This window comes from Columba livia, chromosome 10, assembly GCF_036013475.1.
Source record: "Columba livia isolate bColLiv1 breed racing homer chromosome 10, bColLiv1.pat.W.v2, whole genome shotgun sequence".
Taxonomy (NCBI): Eukaryota; Metazoa; Chordata; class Aves; order Columbiformes; family Columbidae; genus Columba; species Columba livia.
This window is the reverse complement of record NC_088611.1, coordinates 7,595,388-7,614,888: the sequence shown is the minus strand read 5'-3', so window position 1 is coordinate 7,614,888 and position 19,501 is coordinate 7,595,388. Positions and strand designations below refer to the sequence as shown.

At 42.7% G+C, this 19,501-nt stretch overlaps 1 protein-coding gene across 5 annotated transcripts in view; it reads right to left on the bottom strand.

The window, feature by feature from the left end:
- The window catches only part of MAPKAPK3 (MAPK activated protein kinase 3), a 108,011-nt gene that overhangs the window by 12,661 nt on the left and 75,849 nt on the right, over positions 1–19,501 (bottom strand). For all 5 annotated transcript variants that reach the window (XM_065075247.1, XM_065075245.1, XM_065075244.1 and 2 more), the window contains exons 3-4: positions 2,247–2,386; positions 1,344–1,408 (exon numbers count right to left, since the gene is read on the bottom strand). In XM_065075247.1, coding sequence (XP_064931319.1) covers positions 1,344–1,408; positions 2,247–2,386 — 205 coding nt within the window. The remainder of the gene's footprint in view (positions 1–1,343; positions 1,409–2,246; positions 2,387–19,501) is intronic.

Genomic DNA, 19,501 nt, shown 5'->3' with positions numbered 1-19,501 from the left:
TCTGCACAAGTAGAAACCTCAGCTGCAGTAGTGAGAGAGAAGGTAGAAATTCTGGTACTGTAACCTGGAATCCTTTGTCACGTGGCTTGAGACTGAAATTACAGAATCTCAGGCGAGGACAATCAGAAGGCATAAACACTCATCTGCTTCAGGGAAAACTGTGCACAACCTCGTCTTTCCTGGCCCCAGCCAAAACCCCTGGCTCCTACTGGGAGGTACTGGCTGATATATAAACAGCCAGTGAACCTGGGGAATCCAGTGGAACAGGGCTCATTTATCTCAGGAAAGCATGAGGGTGTTTTTTTGTTTAACACTCCCAGATGATTTCTGAGTAAGTATTTAGAATGTTATCTAACAGTATTTTATGTAGAAAAATCATGGTTTTAACAGAGTGGAGTCACTAATGATCATGGAAGCAGTTTCCCCCCGGAATCTTGTATTTTAGAGAGGAACAAATCAAGTTCCTGAAAACGCTCGTTTTCCTTAAATAAGTCTCACAGCACTCAAAGGATTCATCTCAGGCTAGGAAAGACAGGAACAAAAAAAAGCCTGGCCTCTATACCAGACTTGCAAAACAGTCACGCTGATTTACAAGCTCAGGTGTAAACTTTTCCTTTTCCAGTCATTTTCTCACAAATTTTCTTACAAACACCAATATTTTGACTCCTGAGCAGAAGCAAGCTCTCGTCTGTTGTGAATGGGCAAGGAGAACCAGGGTGAAGCGCACCTGTGGTACTCTGCAAATAATAAATAGCAGAGACAATAAAAATGACAAGACTATCCTATTGCAAGCTCTGTCGTTGACTCATAGCAGGTCTTCAAACTTGCACATAGTGCCTATTATAGATGAGCAGGCTTGTTTACAGTGTGGCTAATAACACTTCCTTTCAAGTAGTACTTTAAAGCCCTCGAAAAAGAGATGTTTCATCAAATGTGATCTGCTCGTTGTATTCATCATCTAACAGTAGAGCTGTGCACAATGATGCCGCTTGAGGGACAGCCAGAAGAGATCATGTTAGAGGTGGCCTGGAGGAGAGCAGGGACTAGAGTGACAGGGGCTACAGTTGTTCAGGAATGAAGAAGCTGAGCAGATTTGTATGAAAAATTTTCCTCTAAACCTTCCACATTGTGCCTGATCATGGCCAATTCTAGTAATTTCCAATTTTCAGGAACTTTAAAAAATAAATTTAACACAGAGTTGGATAGAAAATAATAATAAAGAAATAATTAAAAATTAGAAACAAAAACCAAAGAAAAATTCCTGTAAGGGAACTAAGCAAGGAGACAGAGAAAGGGAAAAGCAATCTTTCACAAACTTTAAAATTCGACTTGTGACTCTTCACCTCTCTCAGTGAAAGCTTGATCTCCTCTCTCCTGGATCCTGCTAAACAGCTCTCCTCCCTCCATGCTGAAACAAAGAACACAAAAAACCCCCACATTACATGAAAAGATCAAATTAACACCTGACTGTGCATCCATATATTCACGCTGAGCCATGGCAGGAACAGATTAGACGATATTACAGGACTCCTATGCCAGTGCTTCCTAAACATCAGAGTCATTTGAACCCATGCACAAAGCCATTCTGATACGGAATAAACAGGAAACAAACCAAGATCAAGGAGTTTTCATGCTTTTGGTTTAATGTACCAGGGTACAGATGGAACATGAAACACCTAGTTGGGAAGTCAGATATGCTGGCACTAAGAGACTGACAGTAATCTTGTTTCAGGTAAGGGCTGGAGATGAAGAAAAAAGAAAGAAGGAAGCAAAGATACTGAAAAGGATTATTAATTTGTCCCCAGTGAAGAAGACAAGACCTGTGGTATTACAGATCAAGGAGAGAATAGGAAAAGTTATGAGTCAAAATAGTAACAAAAAGTATCATATCAGATCACAGGATTTACATCTGAAGTTGGAAGCCAATCACAAAGTGCATCATACTTCTAGAGACATATCTTTCAAGATTGTATTAATTAGTCAGTGCTTTAATGAGGACAATTGTCATGGAGTATGAAGTGAATTTATCTTCTGGTTAAGGCTCCTCATTCTTCCATCACAGAAGACAGCTGGAGCAGTTATACACTTCCCTACCAGTTCCACAAAGACAGCAAAAGGTTTGCTGTGCAAACTAAAATCACACTGCTGAGAAAACTCGCCCAACTCTCATCTAAGCCAACACATTCTCCCCCTCCCTCTATCCCATCAAAGAGCAATGCTTGGTGGGGGCTGCTGCTGGTCCATACCATTCCATGACAATGAGGAGGCATCTCTTTCCATGATGTATATTCTCATAAACATCCAGGACATGGACAATGTGGGGACACCCTGATGCTCGCCAATGATATTCTACCTCCTGACGGGCTTTCGGGTTGTCATACAGCAGCTGTAAAGAAACAGGAGAGAGCAATGTCAGTGACCCAGCGTCATTCTGCTTTAAATTGGCACCTACGTGTACTTGAGCTCAAAGGTGGTGGCAAAGGCTACTCTTTGTACTTTCTCCAGCCAAAGGATGTCAATCCACTAAAAGACTTTCACCATCTCCTGGCTGTTCAACTTCCTAGATTGAGGAATACAGAAATAACTGGACCCTTGGAACAGGAAGGACCTCGAGTGGAAGTGAGGAGGGATTTTGAATCCGAGGTGGAGACAGACCTATCTCACCCACCTCTGCATGGGAAAAGACAATTTTTTTTCCTACTTCTTTGCAGTACTTGCAAACAGAGGACAAATCCCTCTGCTAAGGACAATAACCCTCCCACCTGCTGGGAAAAGAGACTTCTAGGTGCAATGCAAATCCTAGAAAGTTCAGTAAGATTTAAAACAATAAAGACTTTCACACTGACTCCGAGTGTGCTTCTTAAATGCTATGCAAATTTCTGAGCCCATCAGGGTCAGAAAAGGACCTTTGACTATCTAGATGCCTGAACTTCGTTCTCTGTCACATGCAAGGCCAGTTTATTTTAAAGGCGCTAATCTCTAGAAGGGAGGTGAGTGCTCATCTTTCCTGATCATGCAACCTTGTGCACAAGAAATGTGTCCCTTCCCATTTGAAGAGCTGCTCTGTATCTGACTCTGCAACTGAGCTTTGGTGCAACGGGCACGCTGCTGAATCACAGCTTTTCTTCTCTGCCTTGTCTCTGCAGACACCACTAACACTTTGTGACAGAGACGCTCTCTTTACTGCATTTATACAGTTCCTACACAATATGGCTGTGATCCACGTTCGATGCTTTACGCTCTATAGAAATAATGGTAATTATGGAGCAGCAACAAAACTGATGCTATATGAAGGATTATCAAATGCATTGAAACAGAATAAAAAACCCAAGCAAACAGCAATCACCTCTGACCTATTTGCCTTAGAAAAAAAACTACAATAATTGTGCAGGAGCTGTTTTCAAACAGGCAAACAACAAGTATCATTGCTGCAATATCAGGCCTTAGCCTGAAGCTCTTCTCACTCATGTTTGCTATCAAGCCCCAGTCAAAATACAACTGCATGATAATTGCTGAGAACAAATATTAACATGTAACCTGTCATTAGGGACCTATGAATCAGCCCAGAAAACGAGATTGCTTTTCCATCCAATTGCCAAGCTAAGGCACAAACAGTGTCACAGGCACCTCTCAATACAGGGAAACGCACAATTTAAAGGTTACAGGAAGGGAGACACAAATACTGGTTTCTTTATTGACTCAAATACAGACAACTTGAACCTCTGGGAGAAAAAACAACAAAACCAACCAACAAAGAAACAAGCTTACACCTCTTTGCTGCTTAAACATCTCTTTCAGCAAAACAGACATCGTAGCACAGCAGGAAAGGCCTGTACACTTTATGAAATGCTGGGGCAACGCTCGGGAACTGCTGGACAGAAGGTAAGAGGCTTCTTTTCCAGGCTGGGAACAGGCAAAGGGTGACAGGTACTCCTCTGCCAAGTGCACATTTTTGTGTTTTTGTGAAGCACTGCGAGGCTGCAGGAGGGGATGAGCGGGCTCGGGAGGGCTGCTGGCTCCGCAGCTGAGCGGGCAGCGAGCCACGCTGCCACGACCGCCCTGCAGGATCCCTCAGCTCTGCTCCAAAGGCTGCAGCGTGACACCAGATCTTCAGCAGTGCAAGGAGCTGAAGACGCTTTCTTGCCAAGTTCAATGCCCTTGCAGCCAACCTACTTCTTCCACAGCTGCCGTTCTGCACCCCGAGCACACCCTTGTGAGATCACTAACCATCCGCCTCTTCCTTCCTGCTGCAGCCTGGCTATGGCCTGATTTCCAACACAAATAACTTCCTAAAGAAAGAGATGGCTCCAATTTGGACAAAAAGCCCATTAGCGAGTCCAAGTGCAGTTGCTTTACTTCTTTCAGCCATCAGCCCATTCAGCGCCTTTTCCTTCACAGCCACTGTGTTCCAGCTCAGTAGGACTGTCTATCAGCATTTTCCCCTCTGCCCTTCTGAGTTTGGGCTGTTGCCTAGAGGTCTCTTCAAAGTTCATTAAACTATGTGTGCAACAATAAAGCCCAAACACCCTTAGGACTAACCAGGCCATTTAGAAAAGCGTTACAGCTTTACTGCTTGGATGTTACTGGTTTAATGCCAATTCTTAGCAGGACCCTTCAAAAACCTATCCTGCGCTACTAATTAGACATAACCATTCTATTTACTAATGTTAACTGCACTATAAACTGTGTCTCTTGTGCTTGCACAGTGTGCAAATACGTTATTTTCCATGTTTGTACCAAGTACTTATGAAAATTGTTTCACAGAATTGAATTCTCAGTCTCTAAAGAGCTTTTACAAGGCATTTTGATACACACAAGGACGCTGTAGCTTCTTTTCTTCATCCCTACAAGCAAGTTTCAAATCCTTCTTAGTGCCAAGCTTAGATGTACTCATGTCAAGATGACACCTGGAGAAGCAGAGAAAAGGAAATGCAAAAATAAAGAGCAGATACACATACCAAGCTACATCTACCTACCAACTGTTAACCTTTGAATTTCTCCTTCTGAATCTTTTACTTATATCTAAAACTTGAAGCCATAACTGTATCTTTTAAGACACTTTAGAGATGCAGACACCTGTAAAACGAAAGCCAGGCAGGGTTGAAAGCACCAACCTCTAAAAAATTTAGGTGATTATTTAGAAGCACAGACTGAAAATCTAAGCCTACTTGAAAAAAACCATAAATGGACATTCTGCCATCTTCCTGAGTCTGAAGAGAGACTGTGCTTCTATTGCTGCAAAAGCTTTGATAAGACTATGACCAGGTTCCCCTAACATTCTATCAAAGCGCAGAGGTAGCTGTGAATAAACCCAGAGTTTCGGGTAAGTTTTCCAGCACTGCTGGCTCGCACTGGTTTGAGGAAAAAGCAGCTTTGTCACACAGTATCAGCCCAAGGAGCCTCCCGTCCGCCCCCTAGAGCTCCCACACAGTTCAGCTGAGTGACAGCTTGTCACGATGGGCTGTGGGCAGGATCATGAACCAACTGAACTCCAGAAAAAAGACAAACCCAAGAAAAATGACCCATCTCCCAATTTTTCATGAAGCCAGATCAGTGATCCAATGCACAATGCACAGCAGCCTTTGCATATCAGTGAGGGGATGCTCATGTGTGGGGTTGGGCACCACAGTTTAGAACAGGAGCTGCACAGTAGAAAACTGTATTTTTGCTGGAGCTCAGCATTACCAAACCACTGCTTGAAAGAAGCAGATGAAGCAAATACTAACAGCTCTTCACAGGGAGATAACCGAAAATGGGCAATGGACAGCAAGAAAGTACAAGAGCTCTTGAGCCTTAATGCCCAGTGATTCACACTCTTCTCAATATCTGAAAAGGCCAGAGGGAGAAGGGAGCTGCATCACAGGCTGTACTCGGCCTGTTGTGGAGGAACGACAGGGCAGATGTCAGGAGACCCTCCGGGACACCCTGCTCACTCAGCGCCTGGCGGTGCAGCGAGGCCTGACCTCGAAATTCTGGGTAACGGCCTAACTCAGGTTAGCAAGCGCCTGCAAAACAAAACATTCTAAACTGCATCCTGGAAGGCCAGCTCTGGGAAATTTCTCCTTGTGTAGAATCTCTTAATAGAAAAGAAAAAAAAAAAAGAGACTAAAAAGTGACACAGTATCTTCTAACTGCTTTTCCATTGATTCAGTCGTGTGTAAAGAAGGAAGGGCAGCTGGAACCCTCAGACCTTAATGGTCTGATCTATACAGGAAAGAGCCTTCTAAGGACTCCAGGGAGCATCAAGTGATTTTCTGGACTCTGAAACTGTAATAACAGAGAGAGAAGTTATCCATGGGCAGGGGTATGAAACATGCTGCGGACAGGAAGCAATGACTTCATTGTGACCTCTTTAATATGCACGAGCAGATGACACAGATTACTACTACACCTGCTGTCTGTTCCCTACATATGGGATTAAGACCCCAACATATGCTTTTTTATTTATTTTAAACTTCAGCAATTCCTCCCAGTTCCAACAGTTGTGCTTACATTAGACCTGTTAGAGGCTCAGTTCTCACCTACTGCACGTCACAGTAAAGCAGCATCCGACACTGCAAGCACCTATTACTTACTTGCACCAATTCCAGAATCTGAGCTTTCCTTCAACAAACAATCAGTTTTATAATCTCTATACTATCTTCCTCACAGGAGGGCTTCCCACTATTAAAACAGAAACGGGACCAGCATAAACTTTCAGTCCTAAGGGTCCTCAACATATAATACTGATATACAGGCATTTAAACATAGCCTTATTTATTTTTCTAGCTGGGAAAAAGAGTCTCTGTTCAGGCACGAGTGGGTAAATGTCTAACTTCTTTTGCTTTCTTTCCTCTGCATGTAGCCATTACAAAAATGCTGAATCCTACAAATAAGCCTTGGAATCTAAATTCACGCTGATGCACGGAAACTAACACCAGAGCAACTCTTCCAGTCACTCTTTTCTTTATTCAAGAGGGGTTGATGGCAAAAGGAGGCTCGGATAATGTTTCCTTCATCTCCTCCTTGCCCTATGCTACAAAAAGAAGAGGAGGAAAAAAGAAAAAAGAGCTATCACTATGACTTTGGACATTTTGTCTTTTATTACATCCTGATTATTTGCACTACATCTATTAATTTGATGTTAACATTCTCTATCTGTTTTCAGATCTCTTCAGGAGGGATAAAGCCATCCTTCATGTCAGAACGCTAAAGGAATTGAAATTATCGAGGTTTTCTTCTTCATGCATCAGCGCTGCCAGTCAGTCAGGCTGCAGCAAGCAGCATGTGTCTTTTTGCAATGGCAGCCCAGCAAACAGGGAAACCCACACATGCAAATCTCAAAGAAAGCACTGAACTTTTTCCTTAAAATATAGAACACATTTCTGCACTAATTATTTAGTACTCAAGCGATAAAACCAGGGTAGGCACAGGTGGGTCATCACTAATTGTTTCACTTTTCTGCTTTTATTTCAAATCCAGCTTAGGCTATTAGAAATTAAATCTGCTTGGAGGCTTCATTGAAACAAACTGTCATCTCGGTTCCTGCAGAGCTGTCCAAGCTGCTCCCACAGCTGGTGTTAACTGGCACCTCCATCAGTCTCAGGTAGACAGCCAGCCCCGAGCTAATACCAGCCAAGCAGCACCATTCTGCCACGCTCCCGCCTGTGCCATCTCATCCTTTCACTAAACCTACAGGCTTTTACTGTCCGCACTGAGGGGCCCTTCTCTCCAGTCTTCCAATCTCTACTCAGCTTACCCTCTGAAATGGCAAAAGCTACAACAGATCTTTGGTTTCTTGCCAGTGTAAATGAGAATGAAGAGGACTCAGAGAGGACTGCCTGCGTCTGGTGTCAGAGTCACACTCTGAAACCAATTTCCTGCTGACACACGAGGCTTCAGATTTCTTAAGCACACATTTTAAAGGTAAAACAGGAGAAAGAGTAGAATGGACAAAGATAAAAAGAACAGGTTAACAGAGAGATGTGCTCTTTTGTAAGAGTTTGAACACTGGACATACAGCAAATTTGTTGAAGTAGTTAGCTCTCCGAGCACTCTTGCTTCTCCATTCCCAGAGAGCGTACACCACATTAATATTATTTTGCTCCAAGCCTCTCTACTGCAGTGAATCAACTAGGTCTATCAAAAATAACTTTGCTGTAGTTCTGAATTTCATTTATTGTAGCAGTATTCAAATCACCGCCAAGCACTCAATATGACTTTACAACCCGAGGTAAATTAACTAGAGAATTAATAGTGGTATGTCTCATTTCACATGCATCTAGCCATTGACTCTTCAAAGGTCAACTGTCATTGTTTATAAGTGTTAGTGCAGATACAGCAAATACAACTGAAATGGCAAAGCGTTGGGCCAGGATACATTTCAAAGGTATCCCCTTGCACAGGCGGGGTTAACATAAAAGGCAGGCACAAAAATGAGCAAAAAATGACCATGAAGAAAAGCTACTCTCCTGATAAACCCTCTGATAATATTACATTAATCTAATTGAATGGCAGTACCAAAAGTACGTGACTGTACATTCAACACTATGGGCTATATATAGATTTCAATAAGAAGCACGCTATGTATTTTGCTACAACCATAATATTACTTTGCATATTAATACTGTGCTTGCTCTGCTGTGTGGATGGAAAAATAATTCATACTGGCACCTTAAGATTCCAGTTATACTCAGTTACGACAGGCTACAAACCAGCTACATGCGGCTTCTATTTTATTCAAAATATTGCAACTGTATTTTAGAAGAAAATATAAATCACCAACAGCTACTAACATGCTGTTACTGGACAGGAACATCCTCAAATGTTTGTTTATACAAGTAGAGCTGGAGATCAGCCTCTCTCTCCCTTCTGACAACTTCTGCCACAACCCTGTGTCACCAGCACTGACAACTGCATTCACTCGCTGCAGTCAATATTCAGCAACTGGGGACACCCCAGACACTACCAAATATCCTTTCTTCTCTTGGTTCTTTAATATGCATATTATGACCATCTGAGACGAAAAACTGGGAAGTGCTGTTGAGGTGTCTCCACCCCTTCACTGTAAAAGCTCCTCTCTCTGCAGGGTTCGCCAGAAATGCAGGATGAACAGGCAATCTGTGTTCACGCTCGTTCAACGCTGGTCATTGGTCTGTCTGACCTTGATGCGGCTTTGCTCTGAGTGGAGATGCTCTTCACCACCAAAACCATGGTCTCCTTCCTCGGAGCAGGATTTTGACTGTAATGCCCCTGTGCACACAGCACAGGACACCCAAGACCTCATATGGCATAAATACCTACAATACACTGGGATTCTGATTAAACTAATCTATAGCTCTACCGCTATTTTTACTATTCCTAAATTTCTGAGTTGAGAAAAGGAAATCTAAAATTCTAGCTGAAAATTATGACACTTTTAACTTCATAGTTGCACTCTAGTGCCTGATATGAAGTTTGCCTTTGAAAAGGAAAAAAAAAAGAGAGGGAGGAAAAAAAAAGGTCAAAAACTTCACTCCTGCCAGCTATGAGTTCATAAATTCTGATAACAAGGATTCAGGTGACTTGGCTTCAGTAATTCATATATCTCCATCCTTGGCTTGTCAAAAGTAATAGAGCTTGCTTGTGAAACTTTGCTGTTTAAGAAAATTCCAGCAGTACAAAAAATGCCATAGCATGTCCTCAGATCAGGAGCCCAAACTGTCTCTCTGCTTCGACTTCAGCTACTCACACAACACTAAAACAGATCCAAGACCATAATCTTAATCTTCTAAGTGTCTAACATCTTTCCATGCTTGAATCAAAACATATAAAAGATAACTTAAAGCTCTGGGATATACTCTACAGCCAACAGTTTTGCTACCCTGCCATAGTGAAATTTCCACCACTGAGGATCCACCTTGTCTGCACAGGAGTCAGAGCTGTAGCTGTCTCGGAGGCTGCTCTGAGACACGGATTTCCACAAGAACTATCGCCATCACAAAAAACTCTCCCAGTTGTTTTTACAAATGTCAGCTGTATTTCCTTGCCTTTGCCTTTCTCCTGTGCAGTGACTGTGATGCAGCAATTCGTCTGAAAAATGGACTAGCACTTTTCATGGCCACAAAATGGGATGGAACGTGTGACTGCCAGGATGCAACCCTCTCACATGCTTCCCAATATTGACAGTCACAGTTGCCAAGTTCAATCCTAGCCACTCCAACAATCCTCTTCCCAATAATACAGATTCTTGTTATATATATAGACTTACACTCTCGTTTTTCTTTAAAAAAAAAAACAAAAAACACAAAAAAAAACCCCAACAACATACCTAGTTACTCTGGTAGAAATGGTCATTGCACTCTACACATATTTTCCACAGGAAAAAGGGGAAAAAGCAAACATCACAGATGTTATTCAGAGTCCTAAATGTCCATTTCAATGCTAACTGAAATGAAACCCACCTGTACAGCTGTGTGGGGCAGCAGGACAACGGTACCGAGACCAGGGAGGCATGGCACACCTCTGCTGGAGCAGGGTGCTGCAGAAGGCACAGGCCAGAAAAAAGAAATACTGAGAAGATCTGTCTGGTGTTCCCTTTCCTAGTCTTCAGCTAATAAGCAATATCAGAATTAACACAGAAGTGATAATACTGAACAAGGCAGAAGAAAAAATTAGCAACACATTTAATCTCATTAACCTCAGATAACAGAAGCTCCAAGAGGAACTTGTGCTGCCCCCCCAGCATTTCTTTATATTTCTTGCATGTGTGACTAGAGTCATAAGGATTAAATCACTCAAGAACTCCCAGGAAGGGTTTGACATCCTTCCCCAACACAGAGAGGCTCTTCAGGGCACATGCTGGATTCATGCTGTAGGCACCTGTGTTTTCACACTGCTCTGCACCCCAGCCCCACTTTTTGACAGTTAATACCTCAATGAGCTTCTCCTCACAACTGCAGCTGTGTGCTCCTCTATGGCCCCACCATTTGGCAGCAGAATTCAGAATGAAGATAGCGTCCTCTCATATCACTGCCCACACACTTAAACTCCCTTTTAGCTGACTCCCCCTCCCCTTCCACATGAATTTGAGATTGTCATCCATGCATGCAGAGCTTGGCACTGTGCCACTCCAGGACAGTTCTTTCTCATATACTGCTGTTCTTCCTCTTCTTTCACATTTCCTTTCTCTACACCCACACTAGTGCTTTCTGTCACATCATCTGCCAGGCCAAGCAGTGTCTCCCTCTTCTGTTGCACCATCTCATGTTCCTATATCATCCAAACACAAGAACCCAGAAATAAACCAAAAACTCTCAAATCTTCCTTCTCCCACTCCCAAGGGCTCCTCTCCTTCTTTTACACAATACTTTAAGGGGAGACTTGCTAAGTCCCAGACATCAGTGGCACCGTCACCAACTGTACCTCATGTTCCTCACAGAAGAGACACTGAGATTTCACCCAGTTCTTGGGACTAACTGTAGTGACTCTGACCACTGCAACAACAAACATTAACTCCTGAAAGCTGTCACCTGTGGGAACCTGACTTGTTTTCCAAAAACAAAACAAAGGCCTAAAACCTTCAGCAACGGCATCTGTAAGATTTCTCTAGTGCTTCAAATCACTGCTATGTATGTTTTCATATTCATGTTTGTACAAGCTCTGCTGTTGGCATTTTCAAGCAAAGATCTGTATCTAAGTCACAACTCAGTAGATAGCTCAGTGGCTGATGGTTTAAAGGTCCATCAGGCATGAAGATCCTTGGAACTGCTTACTGTATACAGCAAAGATATGACAGGGATGGTGTGACTCAGAATGGAAACAAAACCATGCAGCATTCAGCAAAGGCTAGAAATGCAATGAGAGCCATTAAGAGAAAGAGGAAAGTAAATTGCTTTCCCAAGACTTCTTGTGCTTATTTTGTCTGAATATATATTCTAAAGCCAACTAAACTATTACATAGGAAAGGAAAGCAAAGAAATAAACTGGGGGAAGTGGGAATTCAACAGTTGGAGTCAACATAAGCAAGTGACAGGGCAGTAAAACTGTTATTTATGTTGCAATTCTCATTGATTCATTTTGCTGGTGCGCTAGCTTAGCCACCCAGGGTTACAGCTTGGTTTGGCCAAAACAGCATCAGAATCTAGCAATCAAAAAACATGACTTTTCTCCGGAGCCCCACAGCACACTCCTGGAGCAGCTACTGCCTTACAGTGCTCAGTACTTGATTAATCACTCTGTAATATCCAGGATGCTGGAAAACAGACATTTCCTAGAACACAACTGGGAGCTGCCAGTTCCCGCACAGCCTAACAGTCCTTCCCTTTCAGAAACTTGCAAGAGACACCATGCAAGCTGCCTTTAAAGGAAGGTCCCCATGCCACATAAATGCCCCACTCTTCTAATCTAAACCCCTACTGAGCCACAGCTCCCCTTCTTCATCCAAACCTGTTATTTGCCCAGCCCATACAGACTGTCATCCTGTCTGGTTGAGCACCAGACTCCTGGGGGCTTCTTCAACAGCTGAGAATTTCTGCCCTGAAGATGGCAGGGAACATCCTTCCATTTTGCTGCCCACTTTACTTCAGTTTTAGCCACCTAGCCTCCCTTTAGAGATCTTCCCTGTATGAGGACATGCTGTGGAGTGAGGGGTGGGAGCAGAGGGCTCCCCCCTCAACATCCATGTTCCATTTCTTTGACAGATATTAGATACAACTGCTTCACATTGCCTGCAAGCAGATGAGAAAGCAGTCAGACACCACAAAGGTATATATAACACAGCAGCTCAAATGAAAGGATTCTTTTTGCCAAAATTAAGAGCATTTGTTTCACATTCCTGAATAGATTTCCTCTCTGCTCCTGTGTTGTGATGGCTGCACATGCACATGACTACACACGCAAAAGAGGATCCCAATAATATCTCAAGTCTAATGTTTGGATGTCTCGGCTAAAGCAGCACCATGCTGAGGACTGCAGAGGGGCCAGAAAAATGAGAGGGAGCAAAAGCACCGCTGGAAGAAAAAAAAAAAAAAAAAAGATTCCAAGAATTTCAATCCTTTTCATCTTTCCCAGCTGAAACACGCATCTGCTTCCCTCTCGTAAGACACTGTCCTTTCCCCTCCTCTCCCTGCAGCGGTATCTGCTTGTGTGCTTGTGCTACACTGCAATGTTGGCTCATTTCCACAAGTCTGTGTGCTTGAAAGAGAGAACGCCAGCCTTGAGCAAAGGGGAGGGGAGAGTGAGAAAGCTGGGGCACCAGAGAAAAGGGACTCAGAAGGTCTTTCTGGCCTGAAGTCACCTGCCAGATTCCAACTAACGTTAGTACCATGGAAACAGTTGTCCCACAAATGTGTTAATGACTTCTGAGGTGATGATTTCACAGAAGCAATGTGCCATCCGGTGTAATTCTCCTAGACATGACACATCAGGGAATCAGGAAAATATACCCACACTAAAGCCAGGTTAACAGAGAAACAGCTTGAGTGAGCTGTGCAGCGGCTGGTCTCTCAGCAGAGCAGGGGAGAAGGCGCTCAGCTGCGACACTCTTCCCATCAGCTGGGAAGACAGATCCCCAAGTGGAGACAGGAAGGGTAAGAGAAATTTGCAGATTTTTAATATCATGCAGCACTCCATAAGACCTAGATGATACGTGCTTCATATGCAGGGTTCTGTCCAAGACCTGTCAGGTGGTGGCGATTTCAACTTTCAGGGGTTAATCCTTCCCTTATCATCAAAAATGCTTGTGTATTTATTTATATATGGTCACATAACACTTTTCCAAGCAGCGGCCACTTTGAAAACCTTTAGAAACCATCTCTTGGTTTGTCTTTACCATTTGATAATCATGAGCCATAAGATGAAGCAGGGGGTTATTTGTCCAAATTCACAGGCACAGTTGCAGCTGTCCTGCCTCCCATTAGTTACCAATGGAAGTTAAAAGCGCTGCTCACAACCAGCAAGAGCCCAGCTCAAAAGAGCACCCCAGCATCCCCACCACCACAAGCTTCTTGACTCTCATTCTGAGTGAAGGAGAATTCCCTGAAGGTCTGGTGAAAGAACATCCAGACAGTGATACATCGTTCTCATCACACAACTATGCATTACAAGCCCAACCGGGTCAAATGCGATCACTTTCAAAACACTTCTTAATACTAAATGATGACACCAACTACTGCAGAATCTGGCGACTTTTCAAACCTTAACGCATCCAACCTTAAAGCTCCCAAAGTTTCAGTTTCTTCTTAGCAGTTGACTATTCTAAACTAAGAAGCTGTGGTATTTTGAATGTGCTCTGCCAGAACTCACAATCCATCACTAGCTGTATCTCCCAACTGCAAGATTAGAACTATTTTAGTCAAAACTAAAAGTTTCCACATGAAAATATACAACAGACGGGTAGAAAAGCATTCTTAGGTCCTGGACAAAATCACCATTCAAAACCACGGAGAGACCCTGCAGTTACATATCAGATAACCAACAGCTGATTTGCCTATTACATTTGGGTGCAGAAATCTACTTGCAGATCCTTGCTCTGCCTGAAGCAGATCAGGGTCTTCAACTTCATGATGTGAGCTCTTACAGAGAACCCTCTGCTTGCCTACATTGTGCTATGTCTTCCACAGTTGCTTCCCCTACTGCAACACAAGTTAGCAAAGCAGGGACATGCCCCTGAATTTCTCAGATCCCATCTGAGTGGGAACCACTGTCTATTTTGGGATGGGTGTGGCTATTCTCATTTCTCATAAGAGTTTTAAAGGTTCCTGGGTGTTTCTAAATGCGGGGAATACACATTTTTGTATTTGATAAAGTTTTCATGCAGTCAAAATACCATTTCCTGTTCAGTTTTAAGGGAAGTATTTCTGAAAACAATTATCACAAAAGAAAGGAAAAGGTGAGCCTTAGCCAGGAAACCTGCTCGGGGTACATGCACTCATTACATGCAGCACAAGGGGGATTCGGAAGAGTCTGAGAAAACAAGACGCCCCCAAGACAAGTTTCAGAAATGCTGGCAGAACTGGAGAGCTGCACACCAGGACTCCCACAGGGTCTCTGGGGGATGCCATGTGAGAGCTGCACCTCATTTCTAGAACATACACAGACACAGCAAGCACTACTGGAAAAATATTATTGCTCACTTCCCAAAGGACTGCTCCATAAATACCTATGCCTGTCTCGCTCATTTATCCCTGTGAGCCTTAGGTGAAAAGACCACGAGAACTTGGGACTTGGAATACGAAAGTGAAGCCTTTTCATAACTCTGCAACAAGCTTACCAAGGCAATTTCTAATAAAGGCGGTTTCAGCCTCTGCATCAGAAAGAAAAATTCTCTTGCCTTTTGAGAAAGATGGAATAAGGCTTGGCTGCAGAAACACGACTGAAGTCTGGATGCTTACTCAGATGACTAAGCACATGCATATTTTTGGTGACCTCAATTCTGGCTACACCACAATAATCAAAAAGAAAAAAAAAAATAAGACAACCAACCTAAAAGATAGGGTCAGTATAGCTGAAGAGAGACCCATACTCACTCAGCAGTTACAAACCTGATTAAATGTTACAAAGCATTCAACTTCAGATTTTAATTAAACAAACATTTAGGGAAGCTAAACTAAACAAAAAACAATCCAAGAATGTACATCAAATGAAGCTACCAACAGAGCTCACCATCCTCCTTTAAAGACACATCTGGAAACTTGGAATTGTGACATTTAGCCACAACCCATGATCCCACCTCTTGGTCTGCCCAAAAAAGACCTGACTGCAACTTTTAAAGCTGCACAGGCTCCATGTCTTTGGAAGCTTGTCAATAAATGCTACCTCACTCTGAGCTCTGTTCCCCTTGACAACCCCACAGGCCTTGGCCAGGAATCCCCTGTTATTTCGCAAGACATGCAACAGCTTTGCTCGGTCATAGATGCAGCCATCCAGTTTTCTTACATACCTTTCAAAAGGTACAAAATGCAACAAATACCTGGCAGAAGCCAAAGAGAGAAAGATATTTAAATCCCAGGATCCAGCAGTGTTCTCTGACACTTCAAAGATGAACTTTGAAGGTTACATTCTGCAAAGATACTATCAAATTTAAAGATTAGAGATTTACAGATTATAAACACAGTGTTGTAGATTCTTGCGCTACTCCTCAGTCCAGATTTTACCTAGTCCACATCTGATAACATCTTTTCTTTTGACTACGCAAACCTTCTGAAAAACATTCGTTATTGCCTGTCCCAAAATTCAGGACAGCCAGTGTACAATCACACTTCTCTTCCTATCTTTGGCAATCTCTGTGCTGTTAGCCTATAAATACTGTTGCCATAGATTTCCGTATTATCAATAATCTATTATGTTCAGTGTGTTTTTATTATTTATTGCACCTTTAGCTCAGACATCCTGTATTCAAGTTTACATTATCTGGGTTGAGTTAGCACAGAAGCTCGCTGTGGTAGTCCTACCAATTTAAGACATGAAAGAAAGCAGACATCACATGCACAATGATCCTGTGTCTTCCCTCCCTCTGTCAAGCCTCCTGTCTCTCCTGTAATACCCTTATACGGACTGTTGTCACTGCTCGGAACACACAGGGCTGTAGGTTTCAAAACTCCAAGCGATGTTTGGATTTTGCAGATACATTAATATTCTCCTACACGGCTAAACTGTCAAAGCCATGCCACTAAAAATTCCAAGGGAAAATGCAGCCTATATAGCTTATTTTCCTACCACTAAAAATTCCAAGGGAAAATGCAGCCTATATAGCTTATTTTCCTACCAGGAGCATTTGCAATGTTTGTTTTAACTGCTACACACACCTCGAAGCACCTGGAAAAGAAGTTCTGATCCAGTTTAGGCAAATGAGGTAACTTTTGTAAAACAAAGTGAAGAAAAAGAAATGAAAGCTGAATCTTCCTCTTTGCACATTCCTGACAACAAAAAAAAATCAGCAGTAAAGCAGGCAAGGCCCAGGTTGCAGTTTTCACTGAAAAGGCTTCAGTGAAAGTGAGGAAGAATAGTGACACTTTATTGGAAGTGATTGATAGTAGAAGTAAAAATAACCCTACTAGCAGCTGAATTTCTAAGAAGTGTTTATTGAGAGCTGTTGTGTGATACAGTCTTTACATGTTGCACAGGCTGCAAGTTTGCTGCAGCTTATGGCCCTGGAAAGCGCCTGTAAGGTTACACTACAGATTTTTCTGACAGAATAATTCACATACGCATTGCCTATATGAACTGCTATGGCATGGTTAAGATCCTATGCTCCTGCCATTAAGGGACTGTGCTGGGGGATCTCAGATCCTTTTCTAGGTGAGACGCTTCTCTTTGGACAAAAACTCTCTCTGGGTGTCACTTTCCTCCTATTTTACTGCAACAGGGTGCTTTTGGCACAAACTGCTTGAGAACCTCCAACAAAGAGATGACAGAGGCTGTGATAAATCCTGATAGTATAAATTCTGTGCATACAGCATAACTTAGCAATTTCATCATTCTGATGTTTCTCTAAATTGTTTTCTCTGAACCATTTAATACCTCCTCAATAAATACGTAATAAATCAAATGTTGCAGATAAAAAAAAACAACAAAACATTAGCCTATCTTCTTCCTGCTATCAACAGGCCTCTGTGGTAATTAACAAAACACAGATTTCATAATACAACTAAACTTGCCATTTCAGTCCTTCTAACATTAGTTAATTCCATGATTAAGGTGCCTGAGTAACTGAATATTGCTCTCTTCATATGTAATGTATTAAACACAATATTATTATACACTATTCCTCTCTCTTCAATTTCATGCTTAAAACAGTCAGAGCACAACCTGAACCTGACTGGGATGCACATCAGGATGGCAGAGTTACAGGAACTGCTATCTGTAGCCTCTCCCACCTCCTCTGCATTTTACATATAAACTGGAAAATGTAACGTAGGAATGGTCTTGTGGTTACCACAGCTGAACACCACTCTCAAAAATCTGGATTCTACTTTTGTCCCTTTCTGATGTCTTCTGCAATGCTCCGGAAGCCCACTGAGCCAAACTGGTAGCCACTAACTGCCTGCACCTCCTTTCTTACAAGCCAGAACTGCAGTCTCATTTGCAAAACTGCTGGGTATCCCCAGCTGTAACAGAGCTTGGGTTTAAAAAGCTTGGCTTAAATTCCAAGTGCGATCTGCTCCTAAGTACATTGAGGAATAGTGGAGAGGGATCCAAAAAACAAACCACCCTCATCCCAGATATTTCAAATGGAGATCCCAAAATTCAGTGGATAACTTTACTCTCAAAAGGCTACCTTATTCCTCTCCTCCCCATATGTGGAGTAGGGACAATAAAAATTTATCTTAAAGCAATATTGTGAAAGTAACAGTGATCCAGGCATTACAGTGAAGAGACCACAAATCACAACCAGGAAGAAATGAAAAAGCCTGTTTTCAGAGTAGGTCTAGAATAACCTGATGTAAAGAAGCATGATCCATGTGCTGAACAATGACAACGAAACCGCTACTGAAACCAATCATGTAACAATCAAATAATTTTGCCTGTGCACTAAAAAAGGCTGATGTACAGCAGCAAATACCGAGTGCAAGATAGTCAGAATGTATACATAGCAAGGATCCTGACATTTATTATATGCGAATGCTCAATTTCCCAATTCAAAACTGCTACTTTAGGAAGAAGTTGTGTGTATGTGACATTGTCTAGTTTTTGTGGTGTGTTTTTTTTTTCAGCAATAGCAAAACAACCCTGAAAATAACAAATCCCCTCACACATCTTCATACTGATATCCCTCATGACCTATCTGCAGGGTTACAGCACACCATCTACTGCACAGACCTCTGCCAGTTAGCTAAAGTAGTAATAACTGACAATAACATCGAATATAACAACCGTGAATAAACAAGAGGGTGTAAAACGTTTATACCAATGAGTTTTACAGCTATTCGATGCCTGGAGAGAAACAAGGAAACTAGGAGATTCTGGGATGCAGTCCTGCCTGGAGGGGTAAGCACTGTGTTGGACAGCTTTCTATTTATCTCCCGCAAAAACAAACCCTCCTGCTGGTCCTATCTCCACCTCTGACCCTTTGCCTTCATCCTATCCCATCCCAAGCCTCATGGGCCAACAAATTATTTTCCAACCCCTTGAAACTCTTATAGCACACCAGAGTTAGCTCCTCCTTGGTTCTTGTGGTCTTCCATTTCTTTACCCCCAAACCCCAGACTCCAGCTACTTTTCTTTCCCCTCCCCATTCTCCAACCCGCAGCTCCCTGTCTCTGCCTGTTGGGGCCCCTCGTTCAAACTCAGCCTTGACCCTCTGCTCCCCATCTATCATCTTACTGCTCCTGTCTCTGCATCCAGCCTGCTCCTCCAGCAATGCCTCCTCAGATCTCCTTCTCTACCACATCCAGGCCCCACTTTCTCTGCTCCCCATTCTCTTTGCCGGTACCCAGCAGATCTCTGTTCCACTGTGCTTTTGGAGACAGTGAGAGAGCCAAAGGCCACACTAGAGGTTGCTTCTCTTAGTACCTGTGTCCAGAGCTGGGACAGATTTCAGTAG